Source organism: Ambystoma mexicanum, chromosome 7p (genome assembly GCF_040938575.1).
Source record: "Ambystoma mexicanum isolate Mex_15411 chromosome 7p, UKY_AmexF1_1, whole genome shotgun sequence".
Classification (NCBI taxonomy): domain Eukaryota; kingdom Metazoa; phylum Chordata; class Amphibia; order Caudata; family Ambystomatidae; genus Ambystoma; species Ambystoma mexicanum.
Genome location: NC_090939.1, coordinates 461,869,780 through 461,897,611, shown reverse-complemented (window position 1 = coordinate 461,897,611; position 27,832 = coordinate 461,869,780). Strand labels below are relative to the sequence as shown.

At 46.2% G+C, this 27,832-nt stretch overlaps 1 protein-coding gene across 1 annotated transcript in view; it reads left to right on the top strand.

Annotated features, from left to right (window-relative positions):
• F5 (coagulation factor V) overlaps positions 1-27,832 on the top strand; it is a 1,375,529-nt gene that overhangs the window by 1,190,130 nt on the left and 157,567 nt on the right. Inside the window, exon 23 of the mRNA XM_069636481.1 lies at positions 26,029-26,177. Coding sequence (XP_069492582.1) covers positions 26,029-26,177 — 149 coding nt within the window. The remainder of the gene's footprint in view (positions 1-26,028; positions 26,178-27,832) is intronic.

Genomic DNA, 27,832 nt, shown 5'->3' with positions numbered 1-27,832 from the left:
CTTAACCAGGGTACCAGCGGCTCGATGTTGAAGATCTTGGATGTTGGACACCAGACGATCAGCCGAAGGAACAATGCTGGGTTGGATTGGAGGAAGAGGCAGCAACTTGGGGTGAAGACCAGAGGAACAGAAGAAGGGACTCAGCCCAGTTGCGGAGTGAACAGAATTGTTATATGCTACTTCGGCCAAATCCAGATGAGACATCGGTTAGATTGGGAAGCATTGGTGAAACAGCGCAGATACTGCTCCAAGGTCTGATTAGTTCTTTCTGACTGTCCATTGGTTTGTGGATGATGGCCAGAACTGAGTGCTCGATGGATGCCTAGGTGTTGACAAAGCTGACTCCACCAAGATGAAACAAATTGAGATCCATGATCAGATATTATTTTTTCAGGTAACCCATGTAAGCGAAAGATGTTATGCAAGAAAGCTTGCGCCATTTGAACCGCTGTAGGGATTTTCTGAAAGGGGATGAAGTGAGCCAACTTGGTGAAACGCTCTACAACAACCATTATACAAGTGTGATCTACAGAAGGCGGATAGTCAACAATGAAATCTGTGGCAATCGTGTGCCAAGGGTATGGTGGTACTTCCGTAGCATGTAGCTGTCCCAAAGGTCTCTTTCGCGGAATCTTGACCTGAGCACAGACAGGACAGCATTCAACATAATGTTTGACTTGGGTAGCCCACCCTGGCCACCAAAATTGGCGAGCAATGAGTTCTTGTGTCGACCGGATGCCACGGTGACCCGCAATCTTGGAATCATGGAAACCCTGCAGTATGGTCTTGTGGAGGTCTTCCGTAGGAAGATACAGTCTATTACGAAAAAAGAGCAGGCCATCATTTTCTCATACTTGAGGACGTCTCAACAAAACTGTCCGACTAGGATCGGTCTTGGTTGCTTGAGCTACATTCCGTAGATAGGGAATGAGAGCCAGGAGGAAATGTCTAGAGGCAATCACAGGCTGATTCCGACCTTCCTGTTTAATATCATTCTCCAAGGAACGGGATAATGCATCCGCTTTTAAATTCTGGGTGTTGGGAACATAGGTGATGTTGAAATCCTAATGTGAAAAGAAGGGGGCCCACCGAGCCTGTCGAGATGTTTGACACTGAAGGGAATGCAAGAATTGCAGATTACAATGGTCCGTGCATACTTCTACAGGAAACCGCCCCCCCAGAAGATGATGCCGCCATTCTTCAAAGGCATTCTTAATGGCCAAGAGCTCCTTTTCAATGACAGGATAATTTCGTTCACTTGCTGTAAGTTTCCTGGAATAGTATGCCACAGGGAACTCCATCCCCACTTCTGGGTCATTCTGTAGTAGTACAGCACCCACCGCGAAATCTGAAGCATCCGCTTCTACAATGAATGGTCTCGTCCTGAGGATGGTGCAAAATTGGGGAAGTACCGAAGGCCTCCTTTAATTGTTCAAAAGCAGCTGCAGCTTCCGAACCCCAGGCAAAGGGTCTCTTGGTACTGGTCAGACTAGACAGAGGGGTTGTCAACTGAGAAAAGGAAGGGATGAAACGTCTGTAAAAATTGATGAATCCAAGGAATCGCTGAAGGGATCGCAGATCACTGGGAGGTTTCCATTCCAGAATGGCGCGTATCTTGGCAGGACACATATGTATTCCAGAAGCACTTATTATGTAGCCAGGGAATTCAATATGATCTTGATGAAAAAGACATTTCTCCGATTTGGCATATAGGTTGTTTTGACTTAGCCGTCTGAGCACCTCCTTCACGTGAGATATGTGTTCCTTGGGATCTCTGGAAAAGACCAAGATGTCATCCAAATACACCCAGACTGATATCCCGATCAAATGAGCAAAGATATGGTCCATGAGGCGCTGGAAAACTGCTGGGGCATTGCATGAGCCGAACGGCATGACTCTATATTCATAGTGCCCTGATGGTGTCTTGAATGCTGTCTTCCACTCATCGCCTGGTTTTATCCGCATCAAATGATAGGCCCCTCGCAGATCAAATTTGGAGAATACTCATGCAGTATGTAATGATTCCATTATACTCCGTGTCAGGGGGAACAGGTACCGGTCCTTCCTTGTGATGTCATTCAGTGGTCTGTAATCGACACATGGACGCAAGGTACCTTCCTTCTTTTTGACGAAGAATAATGGAAATCCCGCAGGAGAATTGGAAGGTGTAATATACAGTTTCCGAATGCATTCCTCTAGGTACTCCTGTAACACCTCCTTCTCATGTGTCGTTAGAGAATAAACCTTACCATGTGGTATCACAGTGTCTGGTAACAAATCAATGGCACAATCAAAGGTTCTGTGGGGAGGTGACGGAATATCCTTTGGTTCAGAAAAGACCTCTCGAAATTCCAAATACTCGTGTGGTATAGATGAGAGTGAACATAGACTAGAAACGGCATTTCCATCAGTCTGAGTAGAGATGGACAGTGTCGCCGGAGGGGATTCAGTACGACAACATTCTTGTACACAACGATCAGAAAAAAAAGCTAGAGTCCGAGTTACCCAATTGATGTTGGGATTGTGGTACAACAACCAAGGTAAACCCAAGATTATAGGGTATGTAGGTGTCTTGATAACATCCAGAGAAATGTGTTCATGATGCCCCTCAATCTGTAATCTTAGAGTCTCAGTGTGTTGACGAACATGACCAGAAGACAAGGGAGTCCCATCAATGACTTCCACCCTTGTGGCACAGTTCTTATCCAGCAGGATCATTCCATTCTTGGTGGCAAAACCAGCATCGATATAATTACCAGATGCGCCACAATCCAACAACCCCAAGGCCTCAATAGTCTCTTGGACCGGCCATGAGACCTTGATGCACAAAGCCATGAGAACCACCGACTGCATGGGTTGTAGGACTTGCTTGGACTCAGGAAGGACTGGAAGATGTGAAAGGCCTGTCGTTGCCTCCTCTCTACACGACCGGCCATTTAGTTTTCCGACTTCCGAAGAGGTCGTAGAGGGCAAGTTCCAAGATAGTGTCCAGATGCCCCACAATACATACACAATCGGAAGTCTCTTCTGCGTTTTCTCTCAGCGTCAGTTAGAGGACCTCTGACTGCTCCCAATTGCATTGGTCCAGAAGTGGGTTCAGAGGAACCAATAGCTTTGACTGGGACTAGCAAGTACTTGGGAACTGTTCTCTCCATGCGACGCCTCTCGCTTCATCTTTCTGCCAATCTATGGTCAATCCGTAGTACTTGTTCCTGAAGGGACTACAAGGTGTCTGGTTCAGGAATATGAAGCAACTCATCCTTGTATTCTTCCCTCAATCCTCGTCGAAAAAGGGTTTTCTGAGTAACTTCGGGCCATTGGGAGTCGGGAGACAATTGACGGAAGCAACTAATCTATGTAATTTGACCCTTGTTTTAGATCCATTAGCTGATTCTGAGCCGTAGCAGCCAAGTTGGAAGACTGAAACACTTCTAAGAAAGCCTTTTCAAAGACCACAAAATCTTCCAAAATAGGACTCTTGGCTATCATCAAGGGCATAGACCAGGCCAAAGCATTTCCAGTTAAATTGCCCAGTATATATCCGATCTTGGCTTTATCCTGATTGAAATGAGTTGGGCGACACAAAAAATGAATCCTACAATGAATTACAAAACTCACCTACCCGTTGAGGATCACCATCAAACTTTACTGGAGTGGTCTGAGCCATCACTGACTCAGCTGAAGTACTGGTATTGGCTCCTTGAGCAACCAGCTGACGTAAAGCCAAGTTTTCTTGATGCAAAGCCGTCATCTCGGTACGTAGGGCCCTGATTTCATTCCTTAACTCCTGGGAATCCTCCATCTCAGAATCAGAGCTCATGGTAAGGCGTCTTAATCTGTTAAGGTGTGCGTCACGTTGACACTGCGTACCTGTGTTTCAAGGAGATGTTCGCACTGGAAAAGCCAGACTGGTTGATCCATGGGCAGGGTGATGAAAGGATGACACAAGGAGTCAATCTCAATTCAACCCTAATGGTACAGGGATGAACGGGCACCAACTCCCGATGCCACGGATGACACTTCCCTGCGGATTAACGTGGCATCAGGACAGTGCAAGCACTGACAGGGAAGGTAGATGGCTGCTGAGACTCCAGGTAGAAAGTGAAGACAAGTCCGGATGGTAGGCGAAAGGAAGTTCAATTCCAATGCACTGTACTCCAGGTAGGCGGGTGGCAGGACTTTGCAAGGCAGATCCAGGAAGGCGTTCGGCCAGAACACAGGAGAGGTTCCGGAGAGCTGGCACCCAGGCAAGACAGGCGAGGAGCACAAGAACAGGAAACAACTCAGGGCCCAGAAGGGAAGCAAGGAACCCAAAGAGGAAAAGAGAGGGAACCCCAAGGAGGAAGGCCAGGAAACAGGACGGGGAACCCAGAGCCGGACACCCCGGCAAGGACCCAAGAAGGCGAGGAAGGAAAGGCCAGGAGCGGGGCAGGCTAGGGCCAAGGCAAAGGTACAGGAGGTAGATCGAAGATCCAAGCGCTGCGGAAAGTCAGGAACAAACCACGTTAAGACGCAGTTTGTATCCTGACTCGGGCGCTTCTTATGGCACTCAGCAAACCAACCCACGCATGCGCAGTAGACGAACGGGGACGAGATTGAGGCTTGGAGGGCAAGCCCGTCTCGTTCCTCATGGCAACCCGTGAGGCCTGCGCATGCATACGCATCCGCATACACGTCGGAAGCAAGAATGTCCTTGCAAGCTGAATCCGAGGATACAGTCTCCAGGACCGGGAGCGTCTTGCGGGGGTAGACCAGGTAGGTGTCCTAACAATGAGAGATACGGAAGAAACATACAAGTATTAACTGTATTGTAGGATTATGTATGTATAGATGGGTGATATTTATTATACAACGGTCCCTTCTAGTAGATGTTAATATGTTCAATAATGGAAATGGGAGCCAATTGGATGTAAATATATGTGAGGATCATTTGCAGTTCTCGATTATACCTCGGTCAGAATACAATGACATTTTGATGAACATCGTTCCGAAATTGGGACACATAGCTCTCATGATTGGAATTAAGATAGATTCTGGGCATTACCACCTCCACTCCAACATGGACGTTCCCTTTTAATTTGTTTACTTAGTCCATTTTCTAATCACTGACACTACCGAATCCTTGAACTTTTGCAAGATGTTGGTGGATCTGGTGGCATATAAGAAGGCTAAGGCGGTGGTGCTGAGGGTGATTAGGGAAAGAAATGCGAGGACATTGGAGGGGCTATTGTGGGTCCCTGGGGAGTGATTCTGGTGTGGGTGAGGTTTGGAAACAGTTCAAGCGGATGTCCGGATTGATGAGGCCGCAGGGTGGTATGTCTGTGTTGTTGAAAGGGGAAGAGGTGGTCAGTGAGGAAGGGGAGAAGGCGAATTTGTTGGGGGAGTATTTTGCGGAGGTGCACAGTTCAGGGAATTTTCCAGAAGCTGTGAGGCTAGGTATGGGTGTGGTTGAGGGGGAGATGCGGGAGTTGTTGGCGGATGTTGGGCCTTGGGAGGAACAGTACGAGGTTCCGTTTTCTATGGTGGAGTTGGATGGGGCGATTCGGAAGGGGAAGAGTCCTAGCCCAGGGGTGGATGGGGTCATGTATGTATTTTTGGAGACGTTGCCAGTGGAATGTAAGTTGGAGGTATTGGCGCTGTTCAATGAGATCTGGAAGAGTGGAGTTTTGCCGAAGTTGTGGAAGAGAGCGATTGTGGTGGCGATTCTGAAGGGTGGCAAGGTTCCAACGGAATGTAAGTCGTATAGGCCGATTGCGCTGACTGTTGTGATGTGTAAGGTTATGGAACGGATGGTGGTTGAGCGATTGGGGTTTTATTTGGAGTCGAATGGGCGATTGAGTGATTTCCAGAGTGGGTTTAGGAGGAATCGGTCGGTGGCTGATCCGTTAGTAAGGTTGGTGACTGGTGTGGAGGAGGCATTGTGTGATGGGGAGTTGGTGGGGGCATTCTTTTTGGATTTGGAGAAAGCGTATGATATGGTATGGAAGAGCGGGTTGTTGATAAGACTGTTGGAGATGGGTGTGAAAAGGAGGATGTTTCGGTGGATTAGGGCGTTTTTGGCTGATAGGACCTTTCAGGTGAGAGTGAGGGGGGTGATGTCTGAGGTTTGGAATATGGAGAATGGGACGCCGCAGGGGAGTGTGATTAGTGCAATGCTGTTTAATGTGATGGTAGATGGGTTGATTCGGGCTTTGGCGGGAATCGGATGTCAGGTGGATTTCTTTGCAGATGATGGTGTGGTATGGGTAAGAGGGCGGAGTTTGTTGTTGGTGCAGAGTCGGCTGCAAGCTGCGATAGTGCATATGGAGGAGTGGTGTGGGAAATTGGGTTTTTCGGTGTCTGTGGATAAAAGTGTAAGTATGGTTTTCTCGAGGAAAAGGGTGCAGCAGGAGTTAGAATTGGTTTTGAAAGGTGTGAGGGTGAAGAGCGTAGAAGAGTTTCGGTACTTTTCGGTGATTCTGGATAGGAAGTTGAACTGGAATTTGCAGGTGGATGGTGTGGTGGATAAGTGTAAACATCGGTTGAATTTGTTGCGGGCTGTGTCTGGGAAAGAGTGGGGTGCGCAGCAGAAGTGTTTACGAATGTTGTATAAGGGGTTGATTCTGAGTGTGATGGATTTTGGATGTCAGGTGGCAGTGGGTTTCACAGCGAGTCAGAAGTTGCGGTTGGATAGGGTGCAGGCGAGGGCATTGAGGGTGTGTTCGGGTGTGATGAGGTCCTCGCCAGTTAATGCGGTGCAGGTGCTTGTGGGGGAAATGCCGTTGGGGTTGAGGAGGGATGCGTTGAATATGAGGTGGTGGGTGAAGTGCAGTGCGAAGAGTGTGGCTCATCCGGTGCGTGAATGTTTGAAGTATAATTGGAGGTTTGACTACTATAGGGACCGGTGGAGGAGTAAGTGGGGCACTTTGGGATTTCATATGTGGGAGAAAGGGGTGAAGTGGGGTGTAGGTGAGTTGTTGGCTGTGACGGGTATGGATTTGGTGAGATGGCTGATGTGGATGATGGGGTCTCCAAAGGTGTGTTTAGAGTTGGCGAGTGTGGTGTCGAAGAAGCGAGGTTTGCGGGGTGAGATCAAGGCTTTGGGTCAGGCGTATGTGGCAGGGAAGGAAGGATGCAAGGTGTTCACGGACGGTTCGAAAGATCCTGTGTCTGGGAGAGTGGGTATGGCGTATTATTTGGAAAACACTGGGGAGTATAAAGTGGGGCAACTGACGAATGATGTGTCTATTTGTACGGCTGAGTTGGTGGCGATTGCATTGGCGATTGATAGGGTGTGAGAGTTGGGGTATGAGAAGGTGGTGGTGTTCTCGGATTCATTGAGTGGGTTGCAGGCGATTGTGGCAGGGGATGGTGATAGGAAGGATGTGATTTTGGATATCAGGAGGAAGATTGATCAGTGTGTGCGTGGGGGAATGGATTTGGAGTTGGCGTGGGTCCCCAGTCACAGTGGCATTTTGGGTAATGAGTTGGTGGATCTGGCGGCGGGTGAGGGTACGAGGAGGGGAGCGGTTGATGTGAGGTTGCCTTTGAGTGTGGATGAGGTGAAGGCTGTGATGGTGAGACGGGTCATGGATGAGTGGCAGGAGAGGTGGGTGAGTGGGGTGAAGGGCAGGTGGATGTTTGGTGTTTGTGGAAAAGTGTCGGTGAAGGTGGATGCGGGGAGTCTGGAATGGAAGAGGGGGGAGGAGGTGATGCTGAATCGGTTGAGGATAGGGCATGTGGGGCTGAATGACTGTCTGTTTCGAGTGGGGAAGAGTGAGTCGAGGCACTGTGTGTTGTGTGGGGTGCCTGAGACTGTGGGACATTTTTTGCTTAGGTGTGAGAGACATGTTGAAGAGAGAGAATTGATGAGGGTTCGGTTGACTGCGCTAGGTGTGGCTGAGCTGAGTGGGAGGACTTTGCTGGGAGGTGACGGGGTGAGAGGCAGGAGGAGGAGCAGTGTGATGTTGGGTTTTGTGAGGCAGACGGGGTGGTGGGAGGAGTTGTGAGTTTATGTAAGCTAAGTAATGATTGGTGGGTCTGGTGCATATCATCCTTTAGGATGGGGAAGCGCCTGCGTGGGTCCGCCCACGCCTCGGATAATTGAAAGAAAGAAAGAAAGAACTTTTGCAAGATGGCACGTAGCACACTTCAACAGCCAGGACATTTGCTGTGACTACCGACGCCAACAATCTTCCATCTACAGGGAGATAGCGACCCTGGCACTGTGCTGGTAACCATTTCTACTGATAGGTGTCTCTTAGCTCACTTGGCATAGATCAAGGGCCCGATCCCTGGCGGCTCACCTTAATAACTTGTTATATTCATTTTAGAATTACAGTATACTACATACTAGGGTGCACATCATCCTTTAGGATGGGGAAGCGCCTGCGTGGGTCCGCCCACGCATCCGATAATTAAGAAGAAGAAGAAGAAGAATTACAGTGCATTAGATATTTTCGGCGTGTGCCATCAGAGATCAACTGGTGAAGATTTCCTTTCAGTCCCGCTGTCCGTATACAACGCAAACACTCACATGGGTGCCTTTGTAGAGGGGGTGAGTCCTTTATATAATTACTCAACTTGCATTGATTTGAATAAGTCATGTTAGCAAGTTAGGGATATATTTCTGCCCATTGCGCTCGGGCCACCGTATTAAATAGCTCCCGCTCAATTTATTTTAGAGTGACGCCTCTAGATTGTTCAACACGCATAGTTATGGATTCGGAGTGAAACCCTTTCCCGTTTCCCTCCTATTACTTGAACATCTACTGGAATACTGTACAGACGGGGTGAGTGCCATTCACTTCCTTTTATTAATTACAGAATCACGACTTACTCGCAATGGAGGCTTTATTAGTCTCACACAACCTGACTAGGGATCTGTATTTTCCACAGGCTTCCCTTATCTAACAGAACGCGGATGGTGAATGATAGAATCGTGACGTGACTAAGATTCACCGAGAGTGCCTCTTGACATCCGTGAAATTTGGTGCAGCTGGCACCACTCTGAGTGATGAGTGGCCTTCACCATCCATATCTCGTTTCTATTCTGCATATATGGATGTTCTACATCCATTTACGTCTTTATCATCTGTCATTTACACTTTCTACTGTTTAAACATATAACCTCCTCTATCTACGTACTTACATAGGGATTTCATGCTCCCACAGGACCAGACATGGACCATTTAGTCTATCTAAACTTTTGTCACATGAAGAATGGTGAAGGTCTTTACACCTCTGAGGGGAAAAGGAGAGTAGAAAAACGGCTTGGAAGAGAGATACTAGTTAACATCCGTGGTAGTCCTCCACATGCATGAAAATTGGACTCCAATGATATTGAGTATTTGATACATAACACTAGCCATGTTCAGATCAGTGAGGTACTTTCCATCCAGATGGCTCCATGTATATTGGGAATCTCTAGGTGTTTTGAGTAATTTCTGACATCTTTAATAATTAACCTCTGTTTATTGCTTAACTCACCAACCAGGAAAACTGTGTACTTAATCGACTCTATGAATACATGTACTCATTTGAATCTATGAACATGTGACTGAATACATTCTTTTGTATGATATTTTCTCTGCAGTCCGTAAGGCTCATGAAGAAGAGGCTTTGCCCTCGAAACGTGTCAGCCAATGTTACTGGACATGCTGTTTGTTTTGCCTGAAACTCTCTACAATTAAAAATATATTTTTTTAATAAAATGTGTATCTTAAAATTCTGTTTCTAACAACTTACCTTTAAATGTTACCTTAAACTGTGGTTCACAGCTCTAGTAATTGTGCAGGAAATGGGAGGATTCCATATATGAATCCCTCTTCCTATACTACTGTCACAAGATAAGATCGTGTTAGCTGCTAGCACAGACTTACTCTAATGGACATTTTGATCATCTGGTAGTGTGTTCAGCAGTCCGCTCGAACATCGTCTCTAACTCTATATTGTTACTCACACACAAAGGAGAACGCTGTTTAAAGGGTGTTAGATGTTATTAAGTTTTGTGAAGACCAATTCACCTTTCACACTCCATAGTGTCGATACTCGCACTTTTGCATAGATCTATCAAAATAGAGGGATTTTTACAGAAACAGGGATTGCGACAGAGGATTTGACGCCTACACAGGATACTTGATAATGTGACACACTCACATGCTGGCACAAACGTGGTGAGAGTGATGGATAAGTACAGTATGTATATTAATCTGATTATTAGTACGGTTACAAGCACAATGACGAGATGGACAGTAAATTGATGATGACTAGGGCTGCTACAGTAAAAATTGTAGAGAACACGCTCTGGTAAAATCTTTTAATCAATGAATGTAACCTGGTTGTAACTTATTGGCCAACATTCTTTTTACATTCTCTCATTTGTTATCACCTGTTGTACACGTCTGTCCTGTGGCCATACATTTACAAATGTTTATGTTCTTGATAAATCGAACACACATCACTGTTTCCCTGATGGTTATATTTAATGATCGGTACTGCTGACCGGAATATTGTTGCACTAATTGGATGATGCTGCTGTACACATTGTGCTTCGTTCTGAAATTTAAATTTTGATTGATTGAGTATGGATTAGGCGCGGAATATAGGCCCTGATGAAGGACGTTATCTAGTCAGAAATGCATTGGCATTTTTCGCATCTGCACTTTACCGTGAATTAATAAAATATTTAAACTTATAACCAAGAATTATTCATGCGAACAAATTCAAGAAGGATTTAACAAAACTAACTGTTAACTTCCGAATTATCTTACACAACCACAGAGTGGGAAATAGGCTGTGCACCCCACACGAAGGCTGATTAGCCTAGCTTTCTTCAATTCTCCTGTCCCTCCTCAAATGCCATTCCTTCCTATCTGTACTCTAATGCAATAGTTTCAGCTTGTAGCCCAAACTGATACAAAATAAGTAAGGGAAAGGGGAGGGGTACTAATTACAATACAGAATTTACACCACCACCAAATTTGTGTCTGATGTCATACCAAGGCAATACTAGCTGCTTTTTGTCCAGCTCTTGTCCAACTTCCACCTCAAATGGCTTGTGGGGACATCTGTATGTTGTCAGTGGAACTGTATTCTTAAATATCCCTAATAGTTTGTGGGGACAACTGGATGTTGTAGGTGGAATAGCAGCCTTTACTCTCCAGAATAGTTTGTCAAGACATATGTGTTTTATTGGTGAAATTTGCAGCATCAATGTATGTGCAATTACAGCATTAAATCTTGTGGCATTAAATCGGACATGGCAATGTACAATTTTAAACCTTGCAATCCCTTGTGTGGGAATCTGTGACATCCCTGGAATTGCAGGTTAAGCTTCCATGTGTTTACATAATCTCTCGTGAGGAAATGTGTATATTGCCAGTGGAACGGCAGGCAAGTGTATCAATTGTAATTCCAGTGTATGCTTGATTAGCAGACCCTTTCAGAAACAGAAGTGCCTGCATATTTTTTTTATAAAAGAAATAAAAAGGAAAGGCTAGAGCAGGGGTCGCCAACCTTTTTTTTTTGGCAAGAGGTACTTGTAGTTAATGGCCAATAGGCGGGACCTACTAGGGTGGTGATATCCATGAGTATGAACATTTCGACCAAGATGTTTTTGGGCATTTTATTTTCTCTTCATATAAAAAAGGAATACCATATGTATTTACCGTGATATTAATATATCAATAACTTCAAAAACATGTTTGTTTATTTTTTTATTAGATGCTGTTTCCTAGAAATTGTTAAACATATCAGAAGTAGTAAACTAATCGGGACATTCAGTGTGAAGGCTTAACCTGCATGCTATCCACCAGTGCTCAGTAATCTGGGGTAAAGTTTGAAACAGCAGCAGCAGTGCTGAGATGCTGTCAGACGGGATCAAGGTTTTGATTTCAGGAAGTTTGTCTGAAAAAGGCAGATTCACAGAGACAGGCAATCACATTGGCTGATAGTGCAGATACCTTTTTAGCCACAGTGATTGCACACCTGACATGGCAGACATACATTCAGGACGGGTTTTAAGTTTGCTTACATCAGACTCAGCCACGGAAGTCACTGTGCCCTTCACAATTGCACCATCTGTAAAAGTACATTTGTTTTTCATCAAATAATTAGCAGCTTTTGAAGGACAGATCTGTAACAGTATCTGGATTGCAGCATTTAGTTCACCTACTTTTTAGAATCGCAGACAAACTCCTCTTGGTAAGTTATTTTCATAATTTGTGTGTATTACTTAAAAATTCCTATCAATGTTACTATGTTATTCCCACTTTAACTTGGGCACCGTAGATTAAAGAGGCACATTTTCTTTTTACACTGGAACAAAACAGTGTTATAGTGGTGACTTGTAGCATGCACATATGAGACAACATATGAGTCTTTAAATTAAAATTTTGAACAAAGAGTATGGTTGTAACGAGGGGCCACTTATTCAGAATGGATGGCAACATGGCACCCTGCTCCCCTTTATGAAGGAGACAGTATCAAAGTGAACAGCTCACAGGATTGCTGCCTCTCCCTGCAGGAATCATGTTATTCTGGTGCATGACCAATGGGCCATGCTTGACATGCACGTGCAACTCTCTGACATATTGGAATTGTTCATGTAATAGATAATTACTTGTAAATTATATGTTTTGCAGAATTTGTTGCAAAAACAGTGCTCATAAATTGCACCATTTCAGCCCAGTATTGAAAGGCTGGAAATCCCTTGCCAGAATTTTAACATGTGTACAGCTTCCCCATAGATCTCTATAGATCTCCCGATTTGTGCACATAGCCAAAGGGGATCAGCCCTTTTAATTCTTCTCCCATCCCATGTCTCGACTCTATGTTCTCTCCCTATATTCACCACCCAATTTTGTACAGCGCTCTGTCACTTAGTAACAAGGTTTAAGTTGTATTAATCCTATGCATATCGAAATATATATATATATGCAAACCACTGCTCATATTTCCCACTTAAATCCAACTATCGTTTGGTAAAACATCTCACATTTTGTTTTTTAACTGCTGGTATTGATAGACATGTCACTTTACATTCCTGTTTAGTTTTATAAATGTAAGTGGACAAGCACCAGAATGCAGTGCAGCTAGTAGGTTTCCATGTTTACTTGATTGTAAAATTGCAGTTATCGCTTGAATTCCTGGTTTGGAACATCCATAGAGGTGGGCTCCTCCGTATCACGCCATATTCCATCCTAAGATTTAATACAGTTTGGGTACTAGAGCTTTAAAACCGGGAACTCAATATAAAAAAATATTTTAAAATATTCACAGTTTTACCATAAACACGCAAAGCAAGATGTACCTTTTTACTTGCAATCTGGGACTCACACGGATTGTTATTTTTCTATGCCCAGCTTGCAAAATAATGCTAGCTGAAATAAATCTAGAGAAACACAGTGAGACTGAAATAATCACAGCCCCAGCTTTGTTTTACACATCATGCAGATTTATGCACCCAGCCCCTTTCTAATCCACCATCATTTGCACCGCTTGGTGACAATGGGCACAACACACATTTTCCATTTACTTTTGTTATTGATAGTTAACGCCATGTTGGGACGCTGCCCAAGCCCTTCAAGCCCAGATGCAACCCCTCCTTTCACTGTGCACACAGTTTTTGACTGTTTACAGGAAGAGGAGTGGGAGGGGGCGGGAGAAAAATCCTAGGGACTTCAGACACCAAAATAAACACACCAAGCTCTTTTTGGGGTCTGATCAAAGAGCTACTGGGAAGCATCAGGCGAGATACCAGTAGCTCATGATCTACTGGTTGGAAACCACTAGGCTAGAGCTTTCATAAAATATACCTCTTTAATCGCTCTGCTGGTGTCGATCTCCTCTTAACACTGGCGACGAGGACGACTCGGGATTTATTGGACCCTCGACAACCGACCTATGCCTGCTTCCTGATTTTCCCACTACCGGAATTGGCGCTGAGGAGCGAGGTCCCGGAGCGCTGTGGCCACGCTGCCATGCCACTTTGGAGCGTCCTCCTCCCTCCCCGCAAGGAGCGCAGTGTGGAGTGCGCCTGCGACTGAGGACCCGGAACGACCCAGGCAGCAGACGCTGCATCCCCAGGATCGCAGGTCAGAGGAGGGGTGCTGCATCAGAAGGGGCTGTGTTTGGGTAGTGATGGACTTGGACGTTTTGTTTATCCCCTAAATGAGGCTCGCGTACGAACGGTAAGGGAAGAGCCTCCCCTCTCCTTACGTCATCGCGCAACGCATGGGTGGAGCCAACTTAACTGCTAGCCCGTTGTTTGCTGTGCTTTTCTCACGCTGCTGTCGCCTAACAACCCAGTTTGTGTACACGACGGGCGGGCGGAGAGCCAGCCATTCTAAGCACCATTGTGACGGCACAAAGCCCCTCATTGAGAACATTCTTTCCTTTTGTTACTACAACCTGGAGAAAAAGATTTTGTCTCTATCAAAGTGCCCTGTGATGTCACTGCTCCTGCCACAGCCTGAATAGCACAACCCGCAGAGCCTGCTTATTCAGTCATCAGTAACAGACGGGGCTGGCACCCTCTCTCACAGACATTCTAGAGATGTGTCAAGCACTGTTATCAGGCAACAGCAGATCTTTTCACTGAGAACTACACATACTAACCCATTTTCTGTGAAATTATTAAGATGGCTGCAGCAATTCCTGCTCCTGCACTTTTTCTCTCTGAGCCAGACTGTCCTCCAGTGAGATGGGACAGATGGATCTGTATGTTTGAGAACTATGTTGTAGCTATTGGAGGAGACAGGTACAGTTCTGCCAGAAGGAAAGATCTACTTCTTCACAACTTGGGTACCGAGGGGCGCATTGTGTTCGATGGTCTTACACCCGGTGCTGAAGAAGGTGCCTGTGATGCTGATGAGTACCTCATAGTTATAAAAAAAACAGAAGAGCATTTTGAACCGAAAAAGAATGTAACTTTCGAGTGGCACAAGTTTTTTCAACGCGCCCAAAATAATGCTGAATCTGTGGAATCAATGCACAAACAGTCCCAAGGTGCAGGAGAAACTACTTGCCAAGGATGTGTCGCTGGTGCAAGCCATAGAGCTAACCCGCAACATTGAACAAACCTCCCAATATATGAGGGTCATGAAGATAGACAAGCAAGCCACACAAAGCCTTGCACAAAGTGTGTGTGCGGTAACGTCTAAGAAGAGGATGACCGTAAAAAGGGAGTGGTGGAATCAAAAGTGCTCCAGGTGCGGCAGCCCCAAACACTCAGCAAACTATCCCACATGCCGGCAAAATTTGCGGACTGTTTCAGATGCAAGGGCAAAGGTCATTTTGCTAATATGTGCAGAGAATCCTCTATAAACTCTATAGAACAAAGGGATTTGGACAACCAAATGACCAACCAATGTTCCAGTAAGACGCCGGAAGGACCACAAGTTCAAAAAGGAACTCAAGGCACATATTTCACATCTATGCTGTATTGGGTGATTTCAAAGGACTAGTTGACCATTTCTTAGTTGACGGGTGTCATCTCAAGATGAAGGTGGATTCTGCCTTTCCCAGGACTATAATTTCTGAGGATACATTCAGAAATGTTCTTGGTAAAGATCCTGAAATCCTAGTTCCTGCCAAAGTCCAGCCTTTCGGCTATGGAGAATCTGCCATTACATTAATTGGTGAATTCCACAGAAGTGTGTCATACAATGGAAGAATATGTTCTGCAGAAATATAAGTGGAAAAAAAGGGAGCGTCACTCCTAGGTTCGGATGAACAAAGAAAATTAGGAGTTTGCATGCAAGCCAGTGCTGCAGAACCGGTGACAATTGCTGAAATTGAGGACAAATGGTCGAAGTTTCCTGAAGTGTTTACTTCAAAACTGGGAAAACTGAACAATTTTGAACACAACATAAGGTTGAAAAAGACTGCACAACCAGTGGTGCACAAAGTGAGACCTGTGCCCCTGAAATTGCGACAACAACTTCAGGAGGAACTTGATGATTTGATTCAAAAAGGTGTCATCTAGCGTATTGAAGGCACGGAATGGCTCTCTCCTGTAGTACTTGTCACCAAGAGCAACGGTAGTTTGAGGCTCTGTGTAGATCTCAGAGACCTGAACAAGAACATCCTCATTGAAAGACATCCGTTGCCTGTAATATCAGAGACCCTAGGAGAACCCAGTTGGTTCTCGGTGATTGACTTATCCGCAGCTTATCATCAAGTGCTCTTTTCTGACGACTGTCAAAACGTCACAGCCTTTGTTACACCTGAAGGCACCTTCAAGTACTTGCGCATGCCCTTTGGTTTGGCATCGGCCGCCTCAGTGTTTCAAAGGGTTATGGAGGAAGTACTTAGGGGCCTCAATAATGTCACTGTATTCCAAGTTGATATACTTATTTATGCTGGTTCTGAAAGTGAACATGATTGTGTGTTGAGAAGTGTGTTGCAGAGATTGAAAGAATCTGTTCTTACATTTTAGAGGAAGAAATGTCGAATTGCCCTCAGGGAGGTGGACTATTTAGGACACAGAGTGTCTGGTCAAGGGGTGTCACGAAAATCCAATCTGGTGGAGAATATTTGTGGTGTTCCTGCTCCAGCTGATAAAGATCAACTTAGATCTTTCAAGGGGGTGGCGACATTCGACCACAGATTCGTAGACAAGTTTGCCACCATTTCCTCGCCTTTAAGGAATTTGTTGAAAAAAGTGGGAAACTTCCGATGGTCTGTTGTCTGTCAAGCGGCATTCACTGCCATAAAAGAAGGTATATCGAAAGCCACCTCATTAGGTGGTTTTGTGAGTGGGAGGAAGACAGTTCTCATGGTAGATGCCAGTTTATCAGGTTTGGGGGCCTCCCTTTGCCAGGTAGATTCGGGGAAAGAAACACATATAATTGCGTTCGCTTCCAGGCCCTTGAGAGGAGCTGAGAAAAACTACTCAGTAATTGAGAGAGAGGCCTTAGCTGTCTACTGGGCCTCCTACATTTCAAGTTCTTCCTTTGGGGACAGGAGTTTCAAATAAAATCTGATGACAAACCATTGGTACAACTGTTGAGTAACAATGATTGGGCAAAAGGTTCCCCAAGGATTGCCAGATGGATGGTAGGATTACAGGGCTACAATTTCAAAATGAGTTACATACCACCTGGCAGAGATAATGTTGTGGCTGACTGCTTGTCCAGACTACCTACGGAGCATGCCGCAGACTTCTCAGGGATGGTCAATGAGGAAGACATAACTATTTCGGATGTGGCAGCATGTGCAGTGCGGAAAGAGGAATGGCTCAAAGCGGATACAGGGGACACGATACTATCTAGGGTGAAAGAATGGACAAGGGGTGGATGGCCCAACAGAGAAGTTTTAGTTAGAAGCTTTGATCGCTACTTTGAAGTCAAGTTGGAGTTTGTCTGAAGATGGGGTAAAATTGAGGAGAGGTTCCAAAATAGTTCCCCCTTCGAGCATTAGATCCCGCTTAGACGATCTGGCTCATCAGGGTCACTTGGGGATCAGTGGGACCAAAAGACTCCTGAGACAGTCATACTGGTGGCCTGGAATGGCTAGTGTGGTAGAGAAGAAGGTTCGGGGGTGCAAAGAATGTGAAAATGCAGACAAAGGCAAGGTGGTCAGGGAAGTTCCCCTTAGTCCTATTCAGGTTCCTAGTGAACCGTGGAAGAAGCTTGCAGTTGACATAATTGGCCCCATCCAAGGATTGGGTGATGGGTTTAAATTCATGGTGGTGTTAGTTGATTATCACACCAAATGGATTGAATGGAAAGCTGTAAGGGAAGCCACAACCAATGAGTTGGTTGCATTTTTTGAGGAAGTCTTTTATAGGGAAGGTTTTCCCACGGAAATTATCACCGATAATGGGGTGCAATTCTGCTCAGAGACGATGAAGGAGTTCCTGGGGCGTTTTGGCATCAAACATTTGTGAACGGCCTTGTACCATCTAAGAGCAAATGGGTTAGTAGAAAGAGCTAACAGGTTTATTAAAGGGAGTCTTCAATTGGCGCTTTGTTCTGGTTTGAAGTGGTCGGAGTTGTTAAAGGAAATGGTCTGGACCTATCGCATAACCCCTCATTGCATTACTTAAGTTTCACCCGTTTGTATCTTTGAAAGGGAGGCAACCAGCCACAAAGTTATGCCCAGGATGGTTAGAGGTGGCTGGATGTGTAGAAGTAGACAGGCAGAAAATAATGAAATGAATTGCTGACACCCAAAATGAATACAGACAAAGGGCCTCATTACAACTCAGGCGTTAAGGGTTAACGCCGTCGTTAACCCTTAACGCCTGATTCCGATTTTAACGGCTGCTTTTAGCAGCCGTTAAAATCCATGGCGCTAAACCGCCTTGGTGCTAAATACGCCACCGTAATTTACGGTGGCGTAATTAGCGCCTTCCCCACTCCCATTATGCCCTATGGGGCAAAAATGGGAATGGGGAAGGGTAAAATGGGAAATGGGGATTTACCGCCCCACTCACCTTGGAATGGGGCGGTAAATCCGCCATCCACCATGGTGTAAACGTAGTTTACACCATGGTGGTAAAGTTGGCGTACTTACCGCCTGGGTCGTAATGACCCCCAAAGATTTGATGCCACCTTCAAGGTTAAGGATGTGCAGTATGCTGTGGGGGATTTAGTGCTGATAAAAAATCCACGTTTTGGGTTGAAATGCATGGAAAGTAAGTTTCTAGGTCCAAAAAAGGTTATAGCCATACGAGGTAGTGTTGTCATACTTGAGGGTGGTGAGTGCTGGTCAAAATCCAGATTAGTCAAAGACACAACCAGTCCTGGTGGTGAAGATTTGGTTGAGGACAAAGTGTATTGCGAGATCAATGATGAACAGGGAGAGGGGTTATCGCAATCTGACAAGGAAAGTTCCGAAAATCCATACTCCAACATTGATGTACCCAACAAAAGAACAAAGAAAATACCCAATCGTTTTAAAGACTTTTATCTTGAATAATTTTTTCAATGTATATCCTTTTGCATGTAAGGAGGGAGGTGTGTTATGTTCATAGGTATTCTGATGTGATTGAGTGTTCCTTTTTCCCTTAGGCTATTGTGATGTATATACATTCTCTAATACGTGTGCTGCTGGTGTTCCATTTGGGTTTGAGTCTTTTGAATTTGTCAGTTGAGCTTTGCTTCTGTACTCTGCAGGTGCGTCTGCTGCCTGCTCCATAAAACTTAATAAATATACCTCTTGAATCGCTCTGCTGGTGTCGATCTCCTCTTAACACGAATGTCAATGAAAAAAGCCTGCTCCATTGACTGTGCTGGCGAGGAATGCAGCGCTCGCTTCTCCACATCCTTTCACCTCAAGCCAGGGGCATTCCTCTCGACTTTGCTGGGCCGCCTGCGCTCATTAAATGTCACATCAAATGTGAAACTGCAGCACAGAAGCCTGATGCCACCAATAAAACAAATAAAATTAAGACACTGCAGGGTCATGAGTTGCACTATGTCGGGAACAATGCAGTGTATTTCACTAAACATGGTGCTCCATCTCCATCGTCACTGCAAATATTATCGTTTGTTAAGGATTGTAAATGTAATAATTTCGTTTTACGAGCATAACAACTAAGAACTAGTATACCCTAATTATTATTTCCTTTTTTTTAACATTAATTGGTATTCTTGAGAAATCGTATCTTAACTTATATTTAAAAGTTTCTCTACATATAAATGGAAATATCAAAGCCAGCTCCCAAAATGCAAATTACTTTAGCTATTTTAAAAAAAAGACTTTTCTGGTTGTGTCGGAAGCGCCTGTTGTCAGTCTCACTTCCTGTTCCTTACGGTGCTCGAGACCACAAGGTCTTCTACTCTAATGCAGATCGCAGCGGACCGTTGCTAGAGGCTGGAGGCTTGAGGCTATCTGAGCTATCGAGCGGAGCAGTCTTGATGTCCCAAAGCAGTGCAGTGGTGGGTGGCAAGCAGGTGTGAGCACCGAAAACACAACCTAGTGTAAGGCTCGAGTCTTAGGCTCCCGTGGAGCTCTGGGGAGAAAATTGCTCAAAACGGCTCTGGAAATGCTGTGAAGACGCTGTGAGGTGCTCTTTACAGCTTTCAGAGCAGGTGAGAGATTCGCTCTTTTGGTAGAGGATGATAGAGATGCAGCTGATTTTTTTTTTTTTTTTTTTTACTGCAGTGGGAACCAGCAGTGTACCAGCTAGTGAGCTGTGGCTGGTCGCTGGAGAAAGCACTCATATTGCTCAACGTTGCTTGCTTGCTTGCTTGGTGGGCTAGGTTGTGCACCCCCTGAGCACTCTACCCCCCAGCTGCCAGTACCTAGCAATAGCAGCAGAGCGTATTAGGCATTATCTGATATTTGCCTGAAGCTAGTTTGGCTCCTGAATTGGAACTATTTCCATATTTATAGTCTCAGTGCGGAGGAAGCTCATTTATTTCCCTCCTTTTTTGGGGCTGTATAAGTATTGCATTGGTGAGTGCTTCAGGAGTGCCTAACTGCCTGGACTCGCTACTTGCTATGGTTGGAAATAAAACTGCTACATTGTTTCTGTATCTTTTGCATATTGCCTAGCAAAATAAATGGAGTGTGTCATAGCATCTCTGTGCGAGATTGCATTAACCCAGTCACTTATAGCAACATTACAGCTACATCCACAGCTACAGCTATTATGGTCATTTTCAGCCCTCTTGCCCTTATTCAGCCGCCTTTCGTTTACTGGTATTATTGGTACCTAGGCACCTTTAATAACAAGCCTGCAACCTGCTACTTGCACACTGTAAACATTTGCAAGGCGGAAGGCTTCTTTGTGATTATGAAAATACCACGCAGGCAGGGCCTACGAAGAGAGGGTCCCCAGGTGGGGAAGCGCCTTAGGTCTCCTGTTAAATCTAGATCCGAGCTCTCCGATCTAAGAGAGCAAAAAAAGATGGCCCTACTGGGGTCCAAAGGAGGATTTCTGGGTATTTTGACGGTTCCTCTGTGAGCTAACTGGCCTTGCCTTCAATACCTTCTTTATTAAAGCCGCCCATCGCTTTCTCCGCTACGGATATGATGGGAGCTATTGTCGGAGTAACTGCTGCTGATGCTGATTCTGTGAATATCTTAGATCACAGCATGTCATCAATTGACAACAACGGATCTCTCCTTATGTGTGAGAAACTAAATCGGAACTCTACGGCTTCTGCCATGGCAAACTCTGTGTCAGTAATTGTCAGTAATTGGTGCTAACACGGAATCAAGCCCCAACCTGGAGGCAGCAAATTTAAGCCAGGAGGCTCCCTATACAGACGGTGATTTTTGCGGATATGGCGACATCCCTGACGAGGCCCGCCTTCACTCAAGTAGATTTTCTAATGCCCCTTTTGATCCTGTCTAAAATCGAGGCCTTATTTTTTCTCTGCCCAAATATGGCAGCTGACCAGCACACTCTCAAGCTTACAGTCGCTAATGTGGCTGCAGACATCATGGCCAACAGTCAAATTATTAACCCTGGGCTCCACCTGGTAACAGGGGCCCATGTACAACCCAGCATGGTGCTGAAGGAGGACCCAGCATTGTCCATCTAAGAGCGCAGACCTTTGAACTGGAAACAAAAATCAATTAGAATCTTGTCCTTCTAACGACTTTCTACGTGTTGAGGTAGTAACAAAGGAAAATGCGATCGAGGCTCTACGAGTGGAGCAGCTGATGTGCACCGGTACTCTGTGTGAGTGACCACTGCGGCAGGTTAATTCCCCAGCCTCTAATATTAGGAAGAACCACATGGACATCCAGCCAGATGAGGTGGTATTTTCTGTGGTATCGTGTGGGGTGGCACTAAGACAGACGCTGCCGTCTCTTCCCCACTGTGGCCCTCCTCCTTCGAGCTCCCACCAATTCACAATGGACTAGGTGGATGGGACAGCGAAACAAGTGATCCTCCAAAGCCTGCGAACAAGCCAGATCCCTTGTGTCAATCCATATGCCTCCGTTGCTCGCCACGCTCGCCATTTTCCACCTAGGCTGAGCGGGTGAGTGCAGTGCTACTAATTTGGAACTGTTGCTGCCCTCCTGGGCTTTGGATGAGGTATTGTGCGTGTTTTTGACCTGTGAATTTCTTTAACCTGCCCGCCTTTGTCTCCTGTTTCCCTGCCTCCCTTCCGCTTTCTGTCCCTCCTTCCCGCCCGCCTCCCAACCCGCCCACCCCCCTGATTAGCCTCCCCTCCCTTATCACTGACCTTCCCAGGGCAGCCTCTGCCCAGCAGCCCCACGGCTAATGGCCCCTAGGCAAAGGGTGGCTCCTACTTAGGTGGCTCCCTATAAGTGTCTGCAGGTGTCCGCAGGGGACGCCAGTTGCAAGCCCCCCTAGCAGACTTCTAGCCTTGGTGTTTTCTTACTGTTTCTAAAATGTATACTTGCATTGTTTCTTCACCTTAAATTGGTTGGTAATAGGCCTTTCTCACACTATTCAGGATTCTCAAACTTAGGTGTGTTTGTCCTCCTGTTTTGCGTACCTACACGTCCCGATTTGGCAGCCCCATCATTCTTTCCTACGGTTCAGGATCATGGGCTACCATTTTCAATGCAAGGTCCTTCCTTTTGGCCTCAACTCGGCCCCCAGGGTCTTTACCAGACTCATGAATGCCGGGGCGGCCCTCCTCAGAGCGCAGGGTCTCCACATCTACTCATACCTCGACCACTGGCTCGTCAGGGTTACATCTCCGGAGGCGGGTCACCACTCTTCCCATGCCCTTATGAACAGACTGCACGATCTGGGCTTCTTGCTCAATCTCAAGAAGTCACAACTGCAGCCCACGCAGACTCTGACTTTCCTGGGCCTCATCTGGGACAAATGCTCCGAGAAGGTCTTCCTGTCGAAGGACAAAATCTCGGCCATCAACAGGGCCACCGCCCACTTCCTCAGCAGAGAGGTGACCTCAGCATGGTGGTACCAACATCTCCTGGGTCTACTCGCAGCGATCCTATTTGCCGTGCCGCACACAAGACTAAGGATGAGGAGGATTCGGCTGCACTTTGTGGCCTCATGGAACCAGGAAAGGGGCTCTCAATCCGAGTTGATCTACGTCCCTCCATCTCTCCACCCAGACCTAAAATGGTGGCACCTAAAATGGTGGTTCAGGGACTGCAACCCCTTTCAGCCGCCCTGCCCGCAGGCCACCATCACCACACACTCCTCGCTCGAGGGCTGGTGAGCCACCCTGGACGGCCTGTCGGTCCACGGCACCTGGACTCGACAGGAGCAGGAATACCACATCAACTGGTTGGAGCTGAACGCCATCTGACTAGCGCTCAGAGCACTCCTACCGCTTCTCAGGGGCAAGGCTGTCCTCATCCAGACGGACAACTCGACCAGCATGTGCTACGTCAACAAGCAGGGATGCACCAGATCCCCTTTTCTGTGCAGACTGGCGGTCAGCATGTGGAAGTGGGCCCTGGAAAACGACATTTACCTCACGGCAGTCCACCTCCCGGGGGAATCCAACCTGGAAGTGGATATACTCAGCAGAGTCGGAGCGGAAAATTACGAGTGGCAGCTAAACAACCTCGTTATTCAGGAGATCTTCAACGGGTGGAGTCACTCCCACATGGATCTCTTTGCCACATGGCACAGCAAGAAGTGTCCAGAGTTTGCATCCTGGCAAGGTCAGGGCCCCGGCTCTCTGGGCGACGCATTTCACCTCCAGTGGACCAGCATGAAAGCCTACGCTTTTCCGCCCACTCCCCTGATCCACAGGGTAATCTGCGAAATCAAGGAGTCTCGCCGACTTCTTATTTTTCTGATAGCTCCATGGTGGCCGCCCAGGCCGTGGTTTTCAGAGCTACTAAGCCTCTCGGAGGTGCCCCCGATTCACCTTCCGACGGGTCCAGCACATCTTCTGGCACAGCAGGAGGGCAGAGTCATCCACCCTGCCCCAGGGAAACTAGCCCTCAAAGCCTGGTGCCTGAGTAGGTAACGCTTCGGCACCTTAGCCTCTCACAGGCCAATCTGGAGATCATACAGGGTGCCAAGAGCAAAGCCACCAGGGCCCAGTACAAAAGCAAATGGACCAGATTCTGCCACTGGGCAGACTCCATGGGTATCAACCCCTTGGCTTGCACTTTGGATGACTTGCTCTCCTTTTCCACGCACCTCGCTCATTGAGGCGTGCAGGTGGACACGTGCCGCACGTACCTTGCAGCCATTGGGGCTTACAGGAACTCGGAGGAGGCCATTTTCTCCTCCTGCAACCCTATCGTCAAGAAACATCTGACGGGTCTCACTAGGCTCTACCCGCCCGTCAAGAGACTGCACCCTGTGTGGGACCTTAACATAGTCTTGGGCGCCCTGGTGCACAAACCATTCAAGCCAATGGCATCCGTGGACATCAGGCTGGTCACCATCAAGACGGCCTTACTAGTCGGCCTTACCTCGGCTCGTAGAGTCAGTGAGATACAGGTGCTGGTCGCCTCGGAACCATATACCACTTTTCACAAAGACAAGGTAGTCATGCGGACGCACCTGGCATTTCTGCCCAAGGTCCCGTCTGCTTCCACTTAAACAAGGAAATAGTCCTTCCTACGTTTTTTCCTGATCCCAAGGACGAGGCACAGAGAGTGCTGCACTGCCTGGATGTCAGTCGTGCCCTGAAATTCTACTTGAACAGGACCAAGGGCTTCCGCAAATCGGACGCCCTATTCATCACTTTCGGAGGCTCAAGACCAGGCTATCAGGCCTATATCCATATCCTGCTGGATGGTCTCTGCCATCAAGGAGGTGTACGAGGGCCAGCACAAGCCGCTCCCGGCCAACATGCATGCCCATGCAGTCAGAGCCAAGGCAACGGCCATCGCATTCTAACGCCATGTCCCTTGGCAAGTCATAAGCAGGGCGGCCACTTGTGCCTCTCCCTCGGCTTTCTGCAAGCATTACTGTTTGGATGCCGGCTCTAGATCTGAGGTGGCTTTCGGACAAGCGGTTCTCAGGAACCTATTTGCTTAAGGGGGGTTCTCCTCTCCACCCTGGGCTACAATCAGTTGTAATCGCCCATACAGTATGGAGGAAAGGGTACGGGACGTAAGAGTAATCATAGTTACTCACCGTAGTGACTAACGTATTCTTAGTCCATAGTCCCCTTTCCTCCATACGTCCGACTCACCTCCCCCCTAATAATACTGTTGTCATTAGGCAATGTTAAATCTATTGTCGACAAGTCAATGGGGACTGAGGCGTGGCACCGGAGGGCGCAGTCAGGGCAGCGCATGCTCCCTTGGCTGCACCCCTGCACGCCTCTAAATTTAAAGGGGAAGAAGGTTTTTTTCTGGTGAAAAAGGTTTCCGTCTCCCGTCCCTTGGAAGGGACGCCCATACAGTATGGAGGAAAGGGGACTATGGACTAAGAGTACGTTAGTCACTACGGTGAGTAATTTATAATACTCAATGTATCATTTTATTTGTAAGATGCATGGTATCTTTCCCATACAAAGATGGGCACTAGTTTTGCCTTGTTTCTAGAGAGCTTCCTTAGAGCCAGCCATCCAGGATGGCTGCCTCCATGGAAGAGCTCAAAGAGTTCCGAGATGGGCAGGAATGGGTGGGATTAGCTATAGGGATTAGCATGGCTAGGGGCAGGGAATGGGAGAGATTAAATAACCTAACAAAAGGGTATCCCTCCTCAAATGACATCTCCATTGGAAAAGCATTACAGACCCTCATTCAAAGCCCATATTTGAAGCTCTTATGTTAAAGCTCTTATTTTAATGACAATAGTTTCAGCTTAAAGGTAGCACTTTTAGCGCCACCTAATAGCCCAAACTAAAAAGGATAAAGGATATTGCAAGTCACCTTGGAGTTCCGTGACCTTATAAAGGAACTCGGCCTTCAGCCTTGCTCCATTGTTTGCTCACAAAACTCCTCAATTACTTGCAATATCCCTTTAACTTACGGTAGGAGAAACTTTATCCAGTATGTCACATGCTCTAGCCCGACTTCGCTCCAAGTAGGAATGGGGTCTTGCCTCTTAAATAACATGGAATAACTCAGAAACTGGATCCTGTTTGTTCCCTAGTTGAAAGCAAGTGTTCTCTTGGTAGTGCCGAAAATAATTACTATAACATTCTGTAATTTCTCTAACAGGTTGCTTTTCACCATTGGGCATGGAAAGCGCTGCCATCAAAGATGAACAGATTACAGCCTCTTCCTATTATTCTTCTTGGATTAGTTCATGGAAACCGTTGCTGGCACGCCTGAATAGGAAAGGGTCTGCCAATGCCTGGCAAGCAAAGGTAAACACAATTCTTTTTCAAATTCACGACAAGAGGGGAAACGTTTAAAAGATTTCCTGGATCAGAAAAACAGTACAATTGTTGCACAGAATGTAAAGCATTTGTAGGAGTGTCTTCATTCGGTTTTGAGCAAAGGTCACAGCCTATGCTCCTCCCCAGTTCATTACCCTACTATAAAAGGATTGAAGAGAGAATTATGTTTAGCCATACATACTAGATTTAAAAGACATAATGCAGTCAATTACAATGCCAGCTCCTTGGGATTAGTTGAGTTTAAGTTAAAATCTAGTGGAGCAGTCAACTCTCACAACAAACTGTTCTAATGCAAAGTAATGCCTCTGCATGTTCTGTATATTTGAAATGGTTGGACTCTGAGCTTTGGGAAGTCAGATGCACACCTGAACCCTAGATATGTGCCAAGACACCATAGCTCCATAGAGCAACTCTGATAGAAGTGATGACACAGCTGAATATACTGGTTCAGTGCTGCCACTTCCTCGGTTACCGTTTTTCACGCCACAGGTATTGTACTGTTAATACATGTCCCAGAATCAATAATTAATTGTATACTCTTGCATTAGGCTCTCACAAATGTTGCTTGCAATCATCCAGCTTCAGGCTTTATGTGTGGCAGTAAATGTGAGCAGGCCTTGCCTGCCATGGATTTCGATATCCTTTGTACGGTATGTTTGGGGGTGCCTCGTCCTGAAAGTCAAGATTGCAATGATTGATGAACTGTATACGATAAGCCCAGGCTATCAAGGGAGAGAAAGGTGTATACATCCTGTATTAAGGAGTCTACTGTGTTCTCAAGCTCTGCATACAACCATTGCTAGATGTAAAATGTGTATGTATGGCAGTTTAAAGTAGCAACATGAAGCCTGATTTGAAAGGTGCAAACAGCGATAGGACTAACTAACTAATATTTTACACAAATGTACTATGGTTCAGATCAATATAGCCCCTTGCGTAGATGTTTTTCGAGAGCCAATAAAGGACCTTTGGGAGAAGCCAACGTCTGTTGCACTAATTTCTCAAAACTGTTCTGAGGAAGCAGAGACCAACCAGCTCGAGGTGATCCTTGTCATTTGGGAGATCCCCGGTGCAAGGCAGACTCATGGCCAGCTCAAAAGGAAGCCCCAGCGATTTTTATTTCAGTCTCCTTTCCATGATGCATTGTTAATGCAGACAGATATAAAGAACAGTATACTGATACTCTGTTGACAGGAAATACAGGGTAACCAGTAATGAAGAGTTATCCGCAGCTGATACAGCAGCCATATTGATGGCAATGTAGTTCAGCGAGGATGAGGTGAAATCCATATTGTGGACATGTCATTTAATGGATCTCCCTTGTTGAGAGACAAAGATGATTCCACACTAGAAACATACCTATTCTATGGCTTTGTCAGCAACACAACAGCTGTTTTAAATGCCTTATCCTTCATCTATATGTCATTTTGTAAGATGTCTGCACATTGCCCTCTTTGGATCTACTCTTCTGCAATTCTGCAACGCTCCCAAACCCAGCACTGTTTGGAAAGAGGAAATATTTTCTCTGAAAAAAGAAGCAGGAAGGACTCCAGACCCCTATAACATGATATATGGCATACTCGTGTTATGCTTACATCAGATTCCTAAGGCTCTCTGAATGT